Raw genomic sequence first — 22371 nt, 5'->3', positions numbered from 1 at the left:
ATTATCTTTTTCTTGTGCATACATATAAGCAATAGAATTAGAGAACTATCAGTATTACCAAAACATTTGATTCCATCTCAATAATCTTATTTTCTGAAGGGCTTAGCTCACTGTAATCTCTGAATTCTTGTTCTAATTTATCAATTTGCTTAACACTCATTGGTCTCCATCTTGACTTCTTCTTGGGTTTTGTCTCCCACACTACATCAGAACTTTGAAAACAAAGAACAAAACAAAGACTTTTAATATGTTGTAACTCAGGAATGAGAAACCACAACATAAAGCACTACTGTAGCAAACAGAAGTGACCTAAGTCATGCACGGCCTTCTTGGAACTAAGCAGAAGCCAGTCTCTTCCCTATGATGGGGGGAAAAAAAGTTATCAAGCCTGTTTAACTCCCCACTATGATGAAGATGGGTATGTAGTGATACTAAGGAAGCTCTATCAAAGAAGTAGTACTGCCATCCATTGTCCTACAATCTCAATGTAGTTTTCTGCTTATAATCCGGCACTTACTTTGGCATTTTAAATTTACTACAAATTGAAAAGTTCAAGTCAAAATAAAATGCCTCCTGCACTGGGTCTTATTTTTAACAGGTTCTTTATGTAGTCTTTCCATCTAAAATCAAGAGGTGGTTTTGTTTTACATGTTTCTTCTACTGATTTCATGGTGGGAGTTCTGGGTTTGTTTTTTGTTTGTTTTTTAAAAAATACTATTTTTTAAAAATACTATTTCTTTTGTCTCTCAGTTTTATTAATGCAAATATTAAACAACCTTAAAGGGCATTAAACTTTTTTCCCACTGCTTCTGTGAAAAGCTCTGTGCCTGATTTCACCTAATAGTCAAACTTAAAGCAGAAAATAGGGCACAAACCAACACTATCAGGCAGGTAGAAGGTACTTCTTTTCACAAATTACTCTCTAGTGTAATTACTCTCTCACTCATCTGTGTCTGTGTTGAGACACATCAATGGCAGAAGAAAAAAGGTGAGCTGAAGTTCAAAACAACTACTACAAAAAAGAATACTGTCTTGATTGTTGAGAGTTCCCTCCTTTTTTTTTTCTTTCCACCTTTTTTGGTTTTGTTTTTGGCAGTTTTTTCTTGCTTCTAAAAAAAATGAAGCCAATTTCAACAGTACTGACATCCATTTTCAAGAAATATGACATCTCATTAGGGTTTGACAAGAAAACAAAACTAACTATAAGCACAGCTAGACTAAGACTGGATGACTGCTTTCAAAGAAAAACCAATTTAGTGAAATCTCAACACTATTGTGAATCACAGCAATCAGCTGCCACTTTTAATGGTGTGTTTCCACTGCCTAAAAATCAGAGCACAGCTTCTCCGGTGAGGGCAAGGATTGGACTTTTCTTAGTAAATTATGGATGTGATTATGTGAAGCCTATGTGTATGAGAAATTCGTGCTTGTTTGTTTTTAAGTAAACTGCAAAGAATTAATCAAGAAAAAACACCTCTCACTCTGTCAACCTCAAAATCTAATAAAAAGAAGTGTGTGGATTATGGCAATAATATTCAAGTGTCCCTTGATGATTCCAAAGAGCCCCTATTCAAATATATGATAGCACACATTTCCAAAACATTACATAATTTCTTTTCTGCTTCCATCTGAAATGTATACTCATAGTAGGAAACCCAAGCAGTAGAGCTTTGGATTACCGTAATTAATCAACCAAAACTAAAGGGACCTGCAAGCTTTTGCATCAAAATTTCCAATGCAGAATTCAGCTGTTTCTGTAGTGAAGATAACAAAACACACTGACACAAACTATTTGCAGACCTTGCTCCTTAAAACTCTATTATCACTTCTCAAACTACGTGGACAGGAAATATTTTCTGGCCAGTATATTGGGAAGTCTGCCACACAGAGTTCCAAATACATGTTCCAAAACCATATACATCTTAAATACAGGTAGCATGTGCATTAGAACAAAACATAGTGAAAGCATTTCTCTTGGCAGCAGGAAAATATAGTGATTAGGTTTGAACATTATTAACCCAGACCTTTATTTGCTCTTTCAGCACAAACCAAAATGAAATTCATAGAATGAAAATACCTGAAGTTAAACATTTTATACTGTTGCACACAAAGTAAGTTACCTTGTAATTCCAATGTAGGACACCTCTTGTTTTGTATAATTATTAACCAATGAAATTCCAACATCTTGCAAAGACAGAACAATTTCTTGTTCTGCTAGTTCTGCTTTTACACTTTCATATGTCAATTTAAATACATTCTCATCTTCAGTGAACAGGACAATACGCTGCAAACCTTCATAAAACGATATTAAATAGACCACTTTTCTAGAATCCACACTGAGTACTTCCATTTTGTCCTACAAATGAGACAAAAAGTTTTTACAATGCTGTTATCATTGTACTTCACAAAAAAAAAATAAATCCAGAGTCTTAGCAACACAGCCATGGAAGACTTTTTTAAGGTACAGGAAAAAAGTAATTACAAAGTTTTATGACAGCCTCTCATCACACACAGACACTGACACTTTTGAACTGAAGACTGCTTACTTGAACAAGCTTTGGCAAACAAAGCGTCATTACTGTTCTGTGTTTGGAACTCATGTATGAGACTGCTGATCATGCTCATTAAATACAAGTTTCATGCATACACTGATGAATGGACATATAAATATAAAATTAGACACCAATAAAATAAAATTTTGATTAAAAAAATATACCTCTTTTGCAGCAATTTCCTCGGTTCTATTTCCACACCTCCATTTTAATTTCCTAGATCCTGTTGGGTCTGCCCAAGTATACAACACTGCCTTATTTGGCTGAAGGCAGTCTTCTAATTCACTGAGGGAGCTAGAACAAAGTAATTTTAAATTCAAATGTCAATAAATATTTTGTGTCAATGACCTTTGCATTCTAGCATTTCAACAAGAACACTAATATTTTCAAGTAATAAGAACAGAACAAAAATAACATTATGCATGAAAAAAGACGCACAAAAACATTCTCAGAACAGCAATAAGAATGAGGATTTGTACTTTAATATACATACATATACTTTAAAAATAAACGATATACTCATTTTCTTCCTCCTATGTCATCAACATTTTCAGACAAATGTGCTTTAAACTCCATTTTCCCTCACATATACTTAAACACTTGCAGAATTGTCTTCTACAGCTCTCTGAAAGGAGGCTACCCCAGGAGAGGAAGTGGAGAGATTATGAACTCTGCTTCTACGATCCAGCAATTTGAACCATTCCCTTGCATCTATGCTGTGCCAGGGGAGGTTTAGACTGAATATTAAGAAGATTTGCTTTTGAAACACTTGAACAGACTTTCTTGAGAGGCAAGAGATGCCCCCCGCCCTTGACTTGGATAACACCCTTAATAAAACGCTTTAAGTTTTCATCAGAGCAGAAGTGGTCAGGCAGTTGGACTAAATGAAGGCCCTTCCACTTGAAACATTGTACTCTGTTCTAATTAAACTGACACTAGGGATTCCCACAATTCATCTAAAAAGATAAAAATACTAATCTTTACAGAGAAAAAACAAACCAAACAATCATTCTTCAGGCAAACAGGATTTGATTAACTCTTCCACTTTCCAAGTAAAAATCTTTAAACAACACTGCTCTGACTGGCTGAAGGATGAAAACAATAGGCTGTTGGCTTTTAGAAATAAATAATTCAAGAATGCTGCAGGTATATACTTCTCAGCATTGCACAGTATCTGCATACAGTGGCAAAGCATTACAAAAACATTACAGGTAGAGAACAGTGCAACTGTGTGCAGAAGTAAATATTCACTCATTGCAGAAAACTAATATTCATTACAATTATCTTAGTTTTGTTCTGGCTTGGCAAAATGTATGTAACTACCTCTCATCCCCTATCTAACATAACTTGAACCCAATTCTTTCAGCTAAATTTTCTTCATTACTTATTCTGCACAGTTAGCACCTGCACAGTTTCAGAAAAGCACATCCTTTGCCCCCCACCAGGAATGCAGACATACAGACGTCACAAGGCCACAAAAATCATATAAAAAGACACCACAAAACAGCTCACTTGTAAAACTACCGAGCACTATTTAACATTGCTAACAATTCACTGTCTTCAATTTACCAAGCAAGAGATTTTTGGGTGCTCTGACAAAATTTCACAGCCATTTCCTCAAACAGGCTTCTTAAGAGAATGCATGCCTAGAATATACAAAACTACAGTTTATATGTCTCCATGCAAACAGCCACACTAAACCTCTTCATACATACCTTTGTCCATACTCAATAATTTCCTCTTTGGTATGGTTTATCAACAGAAATGGAGCTGCACCATCATGGTAATTAGAAAAGGTAATCACCGTAGAATGTTCAGTCAGATTAACATCCACTGCAATTCCTCCAAGCTATCAGTTGTAAAAATTTTAAAGTAAGTAACAATGGAATGGATTTCCAAAGCAAATGTAAATTCAAAGCAAATGTATTTTAAATATTTTGAAGAACTTTTCCTCTCATCATAAGATAAAACTATCATGTAGTAAAACTAGCTGTTTTACTGTACCTTCAAGATAGCAGGTATTACCATTTGTAATTAAAACTATGCAGGAGTTCTGTACCATGAAAAGTTAGATTAGTAGTAGAGTAACCTTCCTTATTACAAGCATACACATTCATGGCCTCAAGAGTATTATACTACAAAAACCACTCACCTGTTTAAAAATTACTGCTAGATATCTGCAACATACCAGTAAATTTATTGAAGTCAAAGTTACTCAGTGTTACTTTAGAACTAATATTAATACTTCTCACAAAGAACATTTGCAAAACAATCTGTATTTTAGCTCCTGTAGAACTGGCTCCCCAGAGAAGCACTTAAAACAGAATACCTACTTACATCTGTTTGTACACACACAAAAGAGAGAGCATGAGAATGCATTTGCATAAACATCACCTTTTCTTCAGCTAAGGTTTTGCAATAGTTGATAGCATGGGAAAACAAAGTTTTGAGAAAATTAAAATTAAAAAGTGATTTATGCTGTTTTATCTAACACATAAACATGGAAGGCAATATGTTACCTTATTGTCCAAATGCAATAAAAGACAGTTTTCTTGCTGATCAAAATTTATTTTCTTTGGAGGGAGATCAGAATTTTCAACTCTAACAAGCAATTTGTTGGCATCATTTTCAGGCCAAAAGGGAATGCACTAGAAAAGAAAAATCAGAAATTTCAAAGAGAGACTACAAATCAGGCTTTAAATGCCATTCACAAGAGCCCAAACTTCATCTAATAAAGTCTATCCAAAAGTGTATCAATTAGGATCAGAAACCCTATTAAAAGAACCTGAAAGTTATCACTTACCTGAATGCAGTAAATTGAAAGGAAGTCAAGAAATAATTCTGACTATAGTGAAGAAAGTGAGGAGTGAGGAGCTAAAGTGGTAACAGTAAGACTTCATATTCACAAAAAGAAGTACATTTAAAATGGAAAAATTACATAAAATCCATAGTATAAAATAACTACAACATTGAAAATTCCAAGCTTGGTAAAATAAAAAAGATTAAACTGTTTTTCCATTAGCAGACCTTCTTCCAAAAAAGGATAAATTTCAAATCAATTTTACAGTGATAATGAATGGCAAAATGGGATATTTGCATAAATGCCACCCCAGGGTAACTTAAGTACACAGGATATCGGCTATTAGCAGTTCTTTTAAAAGTGTTTCATGTCTATCTAAAAGTACATAAACACACATATGCATGTGGGTCTAAAACACACAGTATGGAGCATCAGGCAGCTAAATCAGAAAACACATTCTGCTATTCACATTCGCAGCTGAAATCATAACCATTGTGGATTTAAAAATATCAAAGGCAATCTCTCTTCAATAGTTTACTTGCTAAATGGAGACAACCAGGAGACAAAGACAAAAGTTTTAATGGTAACTAATAAAAAGTCTCTAACTGAGTCCTGCCATAAGAACAAGCTCTGACTAATAGTAACTCTCAGCTATCAACAGGCAAAGTGTTTTTAGATAAACCATCTTTTCCATATTTCAAGCTGTTGACATGCAGCATCCAAAATTTTAGAACCATTTTTCTCTAACTTAGTTTAAGAAATGAGATGTCCATATTTAACTGCATCTGAATCCTCAAATTAATTCTTCAGTGGTGAAAGACTAGTTCACCAACTTACCATGCCACTAAGTTCCCTTTCCCATTGTTTCTCACACCACAGGAAGCAGGAAGACAAAGGAAAAAAATATAGTTAAACGGTAAGATTGAAGGTGTAATTAACATCAACGTGTATCCCACAGACAAAGGAAATTTAAATTGTGCTGTAAACTATAATAAAACTCAGCATATACGTCTCAACATGGAATTAATTGAGCCCAGAAGAAATTAAGGAGAATCAGTCAATAGTAAATGGAAGTTTAAAATCCAAACCAAGTAAGTAAAAAAGACTGCCTAAACAAGACATTACGGAAACAACCATAGGGCGCTGAAAAATTTTTGTAGTAGACTTTAGCCAGAGATTGTGTCACATAATGATGTCATTTTCAAGCCTTCTACCACACACTTGCTAAGTGCTTCCCCAGATGTTATATATATACAACAATTTTGCTTCAACAGTGGGATCTTTAATTTATATTTAGCACTGGTCTTATGAACAGTCTTCAGCAATGTCTTCTTTCTCTAAGGATATTTGTTGATCAACTGCCTTGCACTACACATAATTCAAAGGACTGTCCTTAGAAACCACTGTACACTTATCCCTGTCCAGTAAACTCTATTGCAATCTTTGAAAAACAATGCATTTTTCTAGAAATAGTGATTAAGGTTTCTGATATATTTAGTACTTTCCACAGGGAAAGATGGGACATGGAAGATGTCTCAGAGAAGATTAGTTCTACATAAGAATTGCTTTCTTGTTTGAAAAGACAAGTTAGCTTTCACTAAGAAAGAAGACTGAATTTAAAAAAAAATCAGCAGGAAAGTCTCTGCTTAACTTAAAATGACAAAAAATAGAAAATGACAAAAAATGGTGGAAAAAGGAGCAAGCCAAAATTTGCATTAACATTTCAGTAAGCTGCTTCATTTTTTTAAGATCTCTTACCTAATGTAAGACACTAATGTGAGAAATACTCAAAAAAATTAGAGGCATTAATTTAAAAAAATCTAGACTATCAGAATAGCAGAGCTACCCATCTTAGCAACAGGATCAGATGTAAACTTGCTCCTGGAAGTTGTTCTGGATTAAGAACTGAGGTAGACCGAAGACAAACCAATAGAGGCTTGATACTACCTACATTTGGAAGAGACGAAATATTGGATATTGGATTGGGCAAGTGAATTACAAAAGAACAACCCTGGCAGATCAAGTTGTCACAACACGGATTTTTAGAGATTGTCTATCAAAGGGAAAAATATTGACACAATGCAAAAACTGGCTTTAGAAGGGGATACAGATTCTTCTGTTGACCTGTATACCTTTATTTGGTAAACTGCCATATCTAACCTTTTACAAGTTTTTAGGAGTGATCCTAAGATCACTCTGGATCTTAGTCTTTCCTAGATACTTTATTACTGAAAGAAGACTAAGGTTAATCAATACAATTATGAAACACCTAAGAAACATTGACATTTGTGGGACAAACCAGAAAAGCCTGTAGGCATACAAATAAAACAGCCAACATGGGAAACCTAGGGATGATATATGCAGAATATATTTCAACTACCAAAATTACTACCTTTGAATAGCTTTTGCAGAAATTTCAGAACTTTTGTAAATATTTTAGATCATTCTAATAGCAAAGATATATCAAATATAAACCACAAAACAAGAAGTAATACCATCTGACCATCTTTCCTGAGAGTAAGAAATTAGATATGAAGTTGCCCATACATACATTACATACATACATTAGACATAAACTATTATAGTGATGTAGTAATTTCAGACCTTAATCAATAAACTAGAGGAGGAATCCTACATGTAAAGAACTCAAAAACTATGTAAGACCAAGCAAAAAAACCTGGTTCAGAGGAACATAAGAATATTAAGAGATAGAACAAACAGGCAGGCATATGCCAAACAGTTCACAGTTGAGTAAAAGCAAAGAAAGTTATTTTGAAAATGATAAGCATAATGGGAAGCTGAAGTGACTTCAACATTTAAAGATCTAAACCTTTATGCACACTTAACAAAAATCACAGTGGAATAATTTATCAATTTCAGTAACTGAAATAATGCTATTTAAATGGCATGTGTTTAATGACTGTATCATTAGAGATAACATACACAGCTAAGGAGCATGTGCTGAATGTACAGAAAAAGTAATAGAAAGATCTGGTTGGGAATCTCATTGAAGATATTCTTTTAACTTTTGCAATTTGTTTGCAAGCATTTTTAGTAACCACTTGGAGTATTTACAATGCTGATATTGAGGTGCTGGAGGGTGTCCAAAGAATAGCAATGGAGCTGCTGAAAGGTCTGGAATGCAAGTCCTAGGAGGTGTGGCTGAGGGAGCTGTGATTGTTCAGTCCAGGCAAAAGGGGGCTCAGAGGCCACCTGATCACTCTGTACAACTTGCCTGAAAGGAGGATGTGACAAAGAGGGAGCTGGTCTCCAAGCATCAGGACCAAAGGAAACAGCCTCAGATGCCACCAGAGGACATTTAAAGGGGCTATGAGGAAAAATTCTTCACTAAAGGGAAAGTCTGGTATTACAACAGACTGCCCAGGGAAGTGGTGGAATCACCATTACTGGAAGTGTTAAAAAAATTTGTGGATGTGGCATTTGGGGATTTATTTTTGTGGTGATTTATTTATGGTAGTGCCAGGTTCGTGGGTGGACTTGATACATTATCTTAAGACATCTTTTCCAAGTCTAACAATCCTGTACTTCTAGGATTCTAAAGGAAATCAAGTGGGCCTTCATCCACACTATTTTTAAGGCTAAACTGTTGTGGATAATGCTCTTGGTCAAGGGGAAGGGGAAGGGGCAGGGGAAGGGGTAGGATTTCACTCTTCCCAGAAGGCACTACAGATCACTTACAGCTTTAAGAAACCTCCAACACTACCCCAAAGAAGAGCTGCTTTTCCTACATGTCCAGCAGGAAGGCATGATGGCCCCAAGACCCAACACACACAAAAACTATAGTTGTGTGATACTACAGTGCAAACTGCCAAGATGCACACCCAGTCTGCAACAGCCTCTGCAGCACAGACAAAAGCCCTAAACCCATTTTCACACCACTTGGCCTGAGGGCCAGGGATCTCTTTCTAGGAAGTATGCATTGAGCACTTAGTAGCAGAAGTGAGACTAGATCCAGAAGGACCATTTGGATCACTCTGAACTGAATCACATGAGGGAATTTCTCCCCATACCTAAGCGGCTTCATGCATTCCAGGTCAACCAAAATATTCTACCACATACCACTGCTAAACTGAACAGAAGCTCCAGTGCCACTGCAGAGAGATAACACAGTAATAACATAATATAGTAGAGGTCTTTTTCTCATACTATTTATGATACAAGGTGACTGAATAAAAAAATCCAATTAGAATGTAAACCAGCTTTACACAATGTCCTTCCTAATTGAACATTGAGAAATGGTAAAGGATACAGATTGTTTTTTGAAAAGGCATGGTATAGTCAAGAGGGCATTGTCATGGAGCATTATAGATGGCTCAAGCTTTCCATCAGAGTGTTCAAACCAGTTTTTTTCCCTTAGTGACCCAACTTGGAATAGGTTCCATTATAAGTTTACCTGTTGCAAAACAATGGGAATCCACTTTTCCTTGCCCTCTTCAGCTACTTCCAAAGTGTATTTACTTCTATTTGAAATCATAAAAAATGGAGTGAAGGTTACAATTCTAGTGATATTGAAACTGCTATTGTTTATGGTGACACCAACCTGTGAAGAGAGAGACATTATTTTAAGTACACTTTTTAAACCCCCTTTGTATCTCCTGAAAATAAATAATTTGAAAGATAAATTTAACTCACTTGATATTCCTTTTTATGACTCTTGCATTTCACAGAACCATGACTTCCAACAGTGTCCAGTGAAAACTGATCAGAAAGTTCACTGTCAGTTACCCGAAGCTGCACCTGTGAAGAAGCACTCTGAAGTAGTTTTCAATTTACAAGTCACTGACAACATTTAAAGATGCATAAAGATAAATGGAAATACTGGTGTTTCTATTAAAAAATCAAGACAACAACTGCCAGTATCATCTCAAAAATGTATTTTCTACCATGCTTAGTTATAACCCACGTGGAATAAGCATTGTACGTATAAGACATTCCAGAGAAAGCAATCAGATAAGGATTCTTTAAAAAAACATCATAATTAAAATTTCAAAGGAAAATCAATGGACTCCTGTAATCTCTTTCATATCATTCATTCATCAGTAACATTCATCATTAAAAAACTTGGGAAACTCAAATGGTGAACTTAACCTTAGCATTCTACATACCCAGAACCAATCTACCAACCACCACTGAAAATATTAATTTTCCAGGGAGCATTCATTGCTCCAGGACCCACAGCTTTACATTTCCTACACAATTTCTCTGTCTTATTTGGAATAAGAACGTTTATTGATGCAGTTTAAATGTAAAAGGAATTTGTTTTATTTAGAAAACAACTTCTCTGTGAACTTCTTTCAAAGTGATGATCTCTTCCTTAAAAACACCTCTGATAATGTACATTTTCGATCTCAAGCATATTTGACTACATGCTTATTTAGAACAGTGTTTTTAGACAGAAATATTATAGGTTTCATGCCCTTTACAAAGCACAGGATAGAGTAAATACATTTTGAAGTGCAAAAATGCTTTCATACAACAACATAAGGGAGTACAGAGCTGTCAGGTTTGCAAAATACAATACCTTGTTATTTTGAAGGAAGTTTTTAGGCTGGAAAGAAAAAAGGAGGGGCTTTTTGTAATCTGGAGGATGCTTGCGGTGAATACCATCCGCTTTGTACTGTAACATTCGACCGGTTTTATTCACCATCCAGTAGGGACTGTGAATTTCTATTATCATCTGCCCAGTAGTGTAGGTCACGTGAACAGCAATATCCAGCTCAGTCTTATCCAGCTCTGTGACACACTGAAATGTTGTGAAGCTGATATCAGGCAGATTGCTTTTTATGTGGTACTCGCTTCTCCAGTCTTGATCAAGATAGTTGAGCAACTGCAAATCTAGTTTTGTTTGGTCCAAGACTGCATTATGAATCTGGGCAGAACATCCTTCTTGTAGAGTATCGTATTTGTTCCCATTTCCCTTAGAAAGACAATCAGACACCAAACAGGATACATTTACATGAATCACACACAAAATTCATATCAACCTTTAGTTTTTAGCTAGCTGTAAAAATTAGGATACAGGCTATTTAGGCATAATTTTAAAAGACCTTTTGTGCTATTTAATTATGCTACTTCCCTAAACATTTACCTTAAAATAATATTTTCCAAAGAGAACCTTAATGCATAGTCATCAATATTCAACATCAAAAAGTCCATCTGTTACCAAATTCAAATGCACAAATATTCTTCCATGTCAAATTTCCTCACAAAGTATTTTCTTCAGTAAATTTAAATTTGTAAAAGACAAACAGAGCCTTCTACTTCCACACATTTGGTATAAGCTACGGTCTCCAGGCCAAGTAATTGCTTATTTGTGATGAAGTTTTACTATTAGATTCTACTATTTGAGTTCAAATACTAAATATTACAACCATCTGAAAAAAATCTGTCTCACAACTATATTTCTATTATCCTAAGTGACATCAATAAGGAGTGGGACACAATTATACCAGATCCATAGAATGAAACATACAGTGCTGAGGAATCAATGTCTACACTGCGTCTTTTAGGTATTCTACTCAAGATTGTCTCTCATCTGGCACTGGAAAGAATGCCTATTAACAGTCAAAGAGCACTTAATTGTTTAATTTCATCTGGAAACAATTTGAAGTCTGGCAGTAGGCTGCAAATCGAGCCAAAACGTGACAAAAAGGCAGGCCTGTGAGGATTTGTTAAAAGCATGCTACTGCTGAAACAAATGACTGCACATAAAATGCTAACACAGGGTGATCCACGAGGCAGTCTTCACAGAAAAAGCTGCACTATTTAATTAGTCTGAAGTTGCACTTGAGCAACTGAGTGACTCTCACATGGCTCAACTTGTACAGTGTTTTCTTTTGCATATATATCTAAAGTATGGCTTAATAACACATTTCACATTCTGTGATACTTCAGTTCTGGAAATATACACTTTATTAGACTACATAAGACTTGCCCTCACAAGATCTGTGAACTTGCTTCACAAATATTCCATCAGAACCCCTTTGTTCTAATCTTCATTTCAACCAGCTTTCACATTGTAAGTGGGAAACATCACTAAAATTCAAGCATTTTACAATTACCTCTACAGAATAAGTTATTTGGTAAGGAAGAAGATTGCGGAGAAGAACAGAAGGCCATAAATGAACAACATATGGAAAATCCCATTCATCTTCTGCACCTAATGAAGTGGTCAATGCATCTTTCACAGGAACAATATTGATGATAAGTGAGTGGTTAGTTGACTTCACAGATTGGCATTTCCTTTGTAATAAACTGTCAACATTTTTCATAATTTCATCAAAAGTTATTCCTTCACACATATCATATTCTCCACCCACTCCGTTTTCATTGGCTAGTGGCTGCAAACTCAGTATGGATCTGTAAATGAAAACATTTTTAAACACTTAACATATGACCGAATGTTTCAATTATAAAAAAGTACTATGCAGCTGGGACATTCTAATATTATTTGTATTTAGGAAGATTTTTAGCAGTAGTTCATTACCTGCCTCTATCCTGATTAAAGGAGGAATCAAATGATGGATTAGAACCCAAAATTTCATACTATTTTAACAACTGGGGTTTTTTGTTCCATACCTCCACATGCTTCCCTTACAAAGAAAGGGTTATTGGAGATTCTTATGAAGAGACTAAAGAATTTCCTTACAAGTGCTGCTCTGTTCCTGTTCCAAGCTAAAGGTCTGGATCAACAACTTACTCCTAAAACCCATGTGCAGAAAGTGCCCTTCTTTTCAGTGACATAAAGCACCAAGTTAGTTCATGGATTATTTACACCCATGGCTTTTATAAGGCAATGGTTTTAATGGCTTTTCAGCTGCTCCTGAATGAAGACTTTTTTGTTTTAACACATTTCCTGACTGCCTAGTGGAATTCATCTGTGCAAGGAATCAGCATGCCACTAAATCTTATACAGATGGTTAGAAATATCAATGAATTAATGAATCTACAGTACAACATAACTCAAGTAATGAAGGAGATACAAAGCTTTCACTATAAAAAATAAGTAGAGTGTTTGGGAGAAAATAGAAGAAAAAAGTCTCTGCAGCCATAAAAAAATCCATCAAAGCAAACCTACCTACCTAAAACTTGGTTACAGTTCAGCTAAAATTTACATTCAAACTCATTGCAGTTTTGTTATTAGCTTGACTGTGATAACATAGCTATGCTATATGCCAAGTTTTTCTAAGGTTGATGAGTCTTTTTTTACATATTTGATAGAGTTTAAGTGTATAGCTTTTAATCTTTTTTTTTCAGAATCAAAAGAAGCCTTTCCAGAAAAAAACAAAAAAGTTGCACTAATTACCAAACATCATCCACTAAGATGTTTACCATGTGAATTGCAAATATTGCATTCCAAAAGTACCTGAGCTCAGATCTTTAAAGTAGCTTAGCTAATTTAACTTATTCATAAAAATGGATTTCAAAATACTTCCAATTCAACAATGAAAGAGCACTCTGTTTAACTCATACTACATGCCCTGAGAAGATAATAATGACAGTACAGTATTATTTCAGTATTAGGTAGCAAGGGTAAACAATTTTTTTAGCATAACTGTATGGATACAATAATAAAAAATGTATAGATATAGTCTACAATAAGAGAAAAATATAATAAAGTACCTGTAAGAGGAAAAGGGTATGTTGAATTCATTTGCTGGTGAAGCAGTCCCTAAACATCTTCCTTCTTCAAAAACATTTAAAGGGATTGAAAAGTGATTCCTTATCTGTGTAAAAATAAAAATCCAGCAACACACATTAGGAAAAACTGTAAAGACAAAGTATTTTGAGTTTAGTAAAGCAAGAATGAGAAGTCTAGTTTTTCATTTTACCCATATAGCAGTATTTCAGAAGAACTGTCTCTAAAACAGCAAATCTTTTTAAATGACCTGGTTGTGTTGTTTAATGCTATATTTTATTTATGAAATAAACATATTTACTGCAAAAAAAATTTCAAGGAGAAAGAAAAAGACAAGTAAAACAAAAAAACCCCAAAAAAACCAAAGACAAGTAAATCTCAACTATATGATACTTTCCAAACAGTGGTGTCCTAAAAATATAATAGATGCAAGATTCAAAAAACCATACAGTGAAAGTGTAAGGGAAGTCAGAAGTTTCAGGTTAAATCATTAATGTCCATTTCAGGGCACATAGTTATCTTTCTTGAAAGTATTCTTTTTATTTATTTTAGGGTTAATTTACTGGCTTTAATTAGCTCCTAGGAAAAAATAATTTGGAAAATAATAGTAACTTTTGTTATTAATCAAGTCATGAACCATTTTGAGTGAAAAAAAGCAACTGAAATGTAACAAGAACACTATCTCTACAGAACTAATATCTAATTCATCACAGAACTAATATCTAAGTCATCACTGTAGCTATAAACCATATCATGTCTATCAAAAATACTACACAATCAAAAAACATCTAATCAAAAAACTTAAAGGAATCACTTTTCAACTGACACTGTACTAAATCTGAAAATAACATATCAATGGTACAGGATGAAGAAAATTAAATAACGTGACTGAAGGATAACTTGTGGAACCAAGGCAAGATTACAAGAAGTTTGATCAGTTCATACAAAACAAACAGTTCAAGACCAAAATTACAGCCAGTATTAGTTAACATTACTAATGAATTATCCTGATCCAAAGTCTGATTGATGTCTACCTGCATCCAACCCATCTGTCACTTTGAAAGTGGTTTTTATTCTTGAAAAAGCAAACACAAAGCAAACTTATATGGACCATTCAGGAAAGTTTTTAAGTATGTTTTTTCAATGTTTATTTAAAGACTACAGGATCATTTTCATTCATTAAAAAATTAAATGTATAGATATATAATGACCTGAATAGGGGAACGTATAGTTATCATCTTGCTTCCTTCAACAGTGTCAATTTGACTGACGATGGACCTTTCAGCACCTGATTCCTCGTGTCTCACTTTGTAAATACATCGACCCACTTTAGTCAATGGAATCTTTTCCACAGCAGAATGATTATGAGGACCTAGAATTTACAAAAGTCATGAAACGCTCAAAAGGAGGATAAAGAAAGAGTTGAAAGACAAAAATGTGCATTCAATAGAACTTTCTGTGTCATTCAATCAAAGAATAAAAAAATCATCCACCTGACGAAAAAGTATAATCAGCACTCTTAATACACTGCCCTTGCAGTGTTACTAGGGAAACAGCAAAGATTCTTTTCTTGCCACAAAGAAAAGAGTAAATGAGTCCATCACTCAAGTACTCATGTGGGTTTTGCTACTGCAAATAAAATTAGTGCCTCACAGGAAATGTTTACAAGACGTAACAGCTTATTAACAAGATATAGGTATTCTATTGTAAAAACAATTCATCATATGGTGAAGTTTGAAAAACTGCCAATTGCTACAATAAATCAATTTAAATTTTAAACAAATACACCATTAAAAATAGCTAAATTTTAATTTTAGCTTTAGTTATGGTTGTTTAAAATTATTTAAAACAATCTTTTTTAAAAAACATCCCTCTTAAAAGTAACTTCCATAAACACGCAATTTAAAAAAAAATTATTTTCAGCAGCTGAATCCTGCAATAACATATAAATGCAAACAAATATAAGACTCAATAAATATTATTACATAAATAATTTATCACAGTAGAAAACCTATGCTGCAAAAATTAAGAAGCATGGTATATATAACTTTAAGCTTTAAAGGCTAAAGCAGGATTTCAAATACTGCCATGCATCTAGAATTCAAAGAGACGCTCCTTTCATGCTATGTTGTCCTCCAAAATTTATTGACTTGTACAAGACACTGTATTAAAGATGATAAATATTTACAAAAACAGAAGATGTATGAACTTTGGAACTTACATATCTGAATGTAAAATCTCTTGCTACTCAGTGTTGTCATTGCTGTGAACTGCTCACTCTCATTTCTACTTCTGACAAAATCCATATTTAAACTCTCTTTGTCTTCTAAATGAAATGTTTTTGATCCAAATTCAACATCAAGGACACTAAAGGAATCACTAGGCGAGACTGTAATGGGAACTCCTAAAGAATTTATTATTACAAATGGTGCTCGTTCTTTTTTGAAGATGTCTGAAGTTTGACTAGCTGCTTCAGCAAATGCCTGGAAAGCAAAAATCAAAACAAAACATAAACATACTGAGCAAGACTTCACCAAGATGATCTCTACAAGTATTCATCTAGCAATTCTAACACAACATAGTTAAGGAATCTTTCTTACCGTGCCCAAGTTATTCAACATTTGCAGTCCTAACTTGGACAGTGTAATGTTGAGCTGGTCCTTTGAGGAAACATTTATTACTGTTTTATATTCTGGAACTTTGTAGTTCTCTTCTTCTTCATCATCTGATTCAAACAGAGCTTTTTTAGCCTTCTTCATCTGAAAGGAGATGTATAAAGAATTCTTATCTGACCACTCATTCTGTAGAAGAAAGTTTTACCTCAAGACTCTCTATGACACCCTTTCCCATTTCTATGTCCTGCCACTGTTTTCCTTTTTTGTTGTTTATGTTTTTATTCTCAAATAAAATCAAAGAGGGGGAGAAGAAGACAAAAGACAAATTTTATATTCAGGAAGTCAATGAAATTCAAGTAAGAGTAACAAAATTTATGATTATTCCAAAGTAAAGAAAATACATACTAACTACTAACATATCCAGTAAATACTGTGTAATAACATTCATCTTAACCTCTTGAGTAACACTGTGTAAAATGTTACATACACATAATTGACTTCCTAGTGTTAAAACAGTCTGCAAATTTAGTCTCTTGGCATTTCCAAAGCTAATACCTATTTGTTTCCATTTGATTGAAAGAAAAAATAAAAAACCCTGATGGAATATGTTTCTCTAGACTTCAACACTTCTGGAAATTATGTATTTCCAAATGTTTTATTTCATATTAGGGTGAGAAGACACGAGGTTTGACTCACTATCTTCTACCTCTCTCCTGTATTATGTCTTGTACCTTTCTGGAAAACTGTCAGGGGTATTTCTGATAGCAGTTTCTTAACTGTCCATAGTCTTTATCCTTCTGAGGATATCACTGTAGAAAGTTTTTGATAATGACAGTCCTAGGAAAAGGGTAGATCTTCAGTTCTGAGCAGCCCCTCAGGTTAAAAATACTTCAACAGTTTTGAAAAAAGTCAGGAAACAATGCAATGAAACAGTTAAGACAGAAAGAGGAAAAACAAAAGGTACCTCACATCCTTTAATAAAGCCTTATCTAGTTTGAGACTAGAATCTTGACTGTTTCCATGGAAGATGAAAATTAAGTGGTAAGAACACTACTCCCACTCTTTGTGCTACTCAACAGCTACCAGTTTTTCCAATACAATTTTCCTATACTACTACTGTGGAACAAGTGCAGCAGCTTGTCTTTCCAAAATCACTGAATGCATCATTAGTATATGGCCTAATAGGACCAACTGATACAAAGCTGTTATGATTATCTCATGCAACTAGAATAAAATTTTGCCACTTGAAAGACAAGATCTTTGTGTCCGGATCTTTACTTGAATAAGAAGTGGTTTCATTTACTATTTGGGAAAAAACTCTCAGTAACCAACAAGGAACAAAATTGTGAGATTAGTCTCAGAAATGAAAGGTGGAGAGCATTTGTTTTTTTTAAGGTACCGTAATGCAATATTTGAGCTCAGCTTTGTAAACTATACCTTGATTTCAAGAGTCCATGGCTTGAATAAGTCAGTCTTCTCAACTTCTAGTGGTTCAAGCAAAGGTTCCCACACGCCAAACATCTCATTAAAATAATGTACCTATCAAAATCCAGAAAGCAGTTAGGAATTCACACAAAAGTTAAATAAAAAATTCTGATTTACAAGTATATTAATTATTTTTGTAATCTAAAAGATTCATAATCAGATTGCCTTTTCAGCTGCTACCATAAGATGAAACAAATGCATTAGAAAAATAAATGAGGCAGCTAAGTTTCTACTGCAAAGTCCTGGATCCAAAGAAGTGGTAAAAATTGTGCCACTTAAAATACAATTTTGACTTAAATGGTAGCTGCACTGGAATTCAAAAGCACTACAAATAAGAAAGAATCTACCTACAACAATCACTGAATTTTGTCACTAATTTCAAAATATGAGTCAGTTTGGATGTTTTATAGAAAAACTGTTTTATAGAAAAAACACGTTTTATATTCTACTGTAACATTAACTGAAGATTATTAGAAACTTTTAGCCAGCTGCCATTCCAACATTTAACACTGACGCAACAGGTCTTTAAGAACTTGCAAAGAGTGTAAATGTGAGGCTGCATAACACCAATTACCGTGCCATTAATCAATATTACATCTAGTGCATTAGATTTTCATTTTAATTTAGCTATCTTAACCCCTCAATCCCATCATGCTCCCACAACACATATTTGCAGGAGTTTAGTCACCAAATATGGTTAATTTTCTTTTATTGTCTAAATAACATGTATGTAAAATTTAGACAATAAGGTTTAACATCCTAGGAAAACTTTTGTTTCTTTATGTAAGATTCCTCACCTCTAGCTCAAGACGAGAATGTAGGTTGATTAGAGTACTCCAGTTCTTGACTTCTCCAACAAATGAGGACTTGGCTAAAAGCATTGGCACTGTTCTGTGCCCAACCCCAGCTTCAAGTGTTATAAAAACAGATTCTACATTAAGTTTCAATGACTCTCCTGTGGGAACCAGTTCAGTGTTAGGATTTTTATCTTCACTTTCATTAGTCTCTTCAAGAAACCACATTTTCAGATTTTTGATATCTTTCTTATTCCACAAGTCAGGAGGAATTTCACTAATCTCTTCTTTTGTTGTTTCTGTAGTTTGATAAAGGGCTGATGTAATAGTAAGTACTGTGTTTATGATTATTGGTGAAACCTACAAATAAGAAATTGGAATAACTGGAAATGAGAATCTAGTACAGAAACAGCTAGATTCAGACACAAAAATATAATGTTGCAACATTAGAAAAATTATGTTACAACAACAAAACACTTCCATTTTCTACAGGACTCTCATTCAAATATACTTCCCTTCCACAAGCAATAGTTCAGTCTTTTCAGATTTGCTATCCCTGCCTTATTTCCAGATGGAAGCTTTCTAAACTGCATCATTCAATGATTTATCCAAACACTTAAAAAATTATCTCTGCACACCAGGCATTTTATAAAACACAGATTCAAAACTGAAGCATAGTGACACACTTGTTTATTTTCAATTTTATTCATTTCGACATGCTCAACAGGTAGGTGACCTAATGAAGAACAGGACCAATTCCCCACTTCAGTCATTCCTGAAGCAACTTCATAGCATGCTGAGTGGGAAGAAGAAAACCAAAAACATAATACAGGTCTACTTACTTCAATTGTTAGAGATTTAATGGTTAGATCAGCTGTCTGTGGATTAGTACCTGACTGCTTCATTTCAAAGAAGAAATCACAAGGCTGCAATACCTACACAATAAAGTAAAAACACATGTCATATAAAGAGAAAAATATTTTTAGAAACTTATTTTGAAATCATACACATAAAAATTAAAGTTTTTTTATGAATAAAAGGTTTTCTTTCTTTTTACTGAAAGAAAACTTACCAATATTTGGTTCTTCAAAATTAAGAGAAATGTGAACACAAGTAACATGTTGAAAGAAAAAACCAAGTATCCAGAAGCATCACCTCAGCCATTCTCAATCATTAAAGACTGAAATGTCAACTACATTAAAACACATTACACTGCAGTAACTCCATTCTTATGGTAAAGTCTGCCAATACCTTCAATGCACTATACCATCACGCCTCTGACTTTTGAGCAAAACCAGTTTTTCAGTTGCAATGCAGCAATGACACAGTTACAGTTTTCCTGAATAACAAGACAGCCATTTGAATCACAATCACTCAGTTCCAACTCTGTTTTGCAGTCAGTCCCTGAACATTTTCACTTGCCAACCTTTACCAAATTAGAGGTATGTTATACACAAAACCAGTGCGACGCTATTAATAGAGGACTCAGATGTAATTAGACTATACTGACACTCTACAGACAGGAAAATTTGCTCTCCAGTCCCCATCTGAGATGGTCAGTCTTTCAAAAACTGTCATTTCAAACCATACTGATGCAGCAATCTTTTCTGACATCTCTGTCCATATCTGAATCAGATGCTGGAGGCATAGATATACCCTGAATCAGTTTGACCACACTTTTCCCAAATAAGTTTGATCTAACAAAAGTTTTTGTCCATAATATTGTTTTTTACCCTATTGCTCAAATTACCTTTTTTTTCTTACTCTGTATTACATTCAGGAACGAAAAATAACAGATTTCTCTTTAGATCAACACACATATGAGAAATACACAAAAAACCCCTCATAATTTGTGCTATTTTAAATCTGGAGGTTAGTTTCCCTATTTGGCATCTGACACTTAGGGATATGGTTTAGAGGTGACTATGGTAGTGCTGGGTTGACAGTTTGACCAAACAATCTTGAAGGTCTCTTTCAGTTTTGATGATTTTGCCATCAAACGGATGAATGCATACAACCCAATAAATTTCTGTCTTAGGTTGCAATGCAAGATGTACCCAAAAGTATGTACTCTATCACCATCTGTTAAAACCAGGTGGGGCAGTGTTCTTTATCTCTTCCATGACTCATCTCCGATAACTCCCTCTGGGGTGGAGGGGGAGGGGTGGGGGGCGAGGTATATTCTGCAAATGGGCCATCAAGGCTCACTGCATGACTGATAAAATTACATCATCCCACTGTGAGATTGCCCAGGGAGAGGAGTCAAGCATTCCTACCTGGATATAATCTGAGGTTTGAACACCACAAATGGCCACTGGATTCCCAGAGGACAAGAGCTCTATAGCCACCACTGGACCTTCAGAGGAAGATCAAACCCATCTACAGGATCACTGCTTCAACAGAACCACATCTGACACTTCAACAGGATTGCAGCCACCATTTAATCAGACTGCTAGCAATACTCTGACTTATAGGGTGTCAGGTTGTATTCTGACTCCACCAGTGATTCTGTATTATTGCATTTATTTTAATTTTCCTATTAAATTGCATTTCTGACTTGGGATCTCCCACTGGTTTGCTTTCAAACTAGTATACTTTCCCAGAGTAAAATTAAGACTGTTTACAGAAAAACCTGGGTTCAGAGGTTTGCTTACACATGTTTTCAAAAGGAGCAGTTATACTCCTGCCTTCAAGTAACACATGGGTTTTTTTGGTGGTTTTTTTGACTCTTCTCAAGAACTTTCTGAATCTTTCAAGGAAGGTACTGTTTTAAGCACTGAAACTAGTGTCCTCTGAAGTTTTTTCCCCTATCTATAACACAAGCACCCTGTCAGATTCAGATCTTTTTCCCTGTTTCTACAGTCTGAGATAAGAGATTCCATCAGAAGATATTCCCATAAGAGGGAAAATTTGGTGTCCAATGGCTTTCTACAAAGAAAGTAACACTTATGCCATATTTGCCAGCCACAAAACCCAAAGTCGAACAATTTTGCATTGTGGCTATCAATGCTAGTGCATCACTTTCTAAATGACTACATAAACATTTTAGTGGAATTAAAGACTGTGTAAACCCAAGTAGTAAACTGAGGTGCTATGATTCTACCTGAAACTGAGATGAAAAGGAAGCCCCAGTCCTTTCTGTTTACAGCTTTGGTCTTTCCTACATCACTCCATAAGTAAGCAGGCATTAACAGAGAGCTGAAAAGTTTTGCTCTTCAAAATTCATCTGTGGTCTGAGAACATGGGTAACTGTTGTATATACAGGCAATTTGAATTTTTTCTCTGATGCAACGATATCATCACAGAGTTAACTGAGGAACAGTCTGCTGTAGAGGCAGAAAAGCTGTAAGAAGCTCCAGGAGTCAATGAAACTTTCACCTGGTCAGTAACTAACAAGTCTGATTCAAATATAAATAGACAGATTTACTATAACAGATCTACAGACATTAAAATAAAGGAATTTATG

At 34.7% G+C, this 22371-nt stretch overlaps 1 protein-coding gene across 1 annotated transcript in view; it reads right to left on the bottom strand.

Moving 5' to 3' along the window:
* The window catches only part of VPS13A (vacuolar protein sorting 13 homolog A), a 101159-nt gene that overhangs the window by 23915 nt on the left and 54873 nt on the right, over positions 1-22371 (bottom strand). Inside the window, exons 40-55 of the mRNA XM_084225488.1 lie at positions 19748-19840; positions 18909-19265; positions 18064-18165; positions 16612-16770; positions 16233-16494; positions 15223-15383; positions 13996-14099; positions 12435-12732; positions 10895-11290; positions 10006-10110; positions 9767-9913; positions 5072-5200; positions 4268-4401; positions 2717-2846; positions 2121-2356; positions 59-212 (exon numbers count right to left, since the gene is read on the bottom strand). Coding sequence (XP_084081614.1) covers positions 59-212; positions 2121-2356; positions 2717-2846; positions 4268-4401; positions 5072-5200; positions 9767-9913; positions 10006-10110; positions 10895-11290; positions 12435-12732; positions 13996-14099; positions 15223-15383; positions 16233-16494; positions 16612-16770; positions 18064-18165; positions 18909-19265; positions 19748-19840 — 2967 coding nt within the window. The remainder of the gene's footprint in view (positions 1-58; positions 213-2120; positions 2357-2716; positions 2847-4267; positions 4402-5071; positions 5201-9766; positions 9914-10005; positions 10111-10894; positions 11291-12434; positions 12733-13995; positions 14100-15222; positions 15384-16232; positions 16495-16611; positions 16771-18063; positions 18166-18908; positions 19266-19747; positions 19841-22371) is intronic.

This window comes from Fringilla coelebs (genome assembly GCF_963513975.1).
Source record: "Fringilla coelebs genome assembly, chromosome: Z".
Classification (NCBI taxonomy): Eukaryota; Metazoa; Chordata; class Aves; order Passeriformes; family Fringillidae; genus Fringilla; species Fringilla coelebs.
This window is presented reverse-complemented; position numbering and strand designations above follow the sequence as displayed.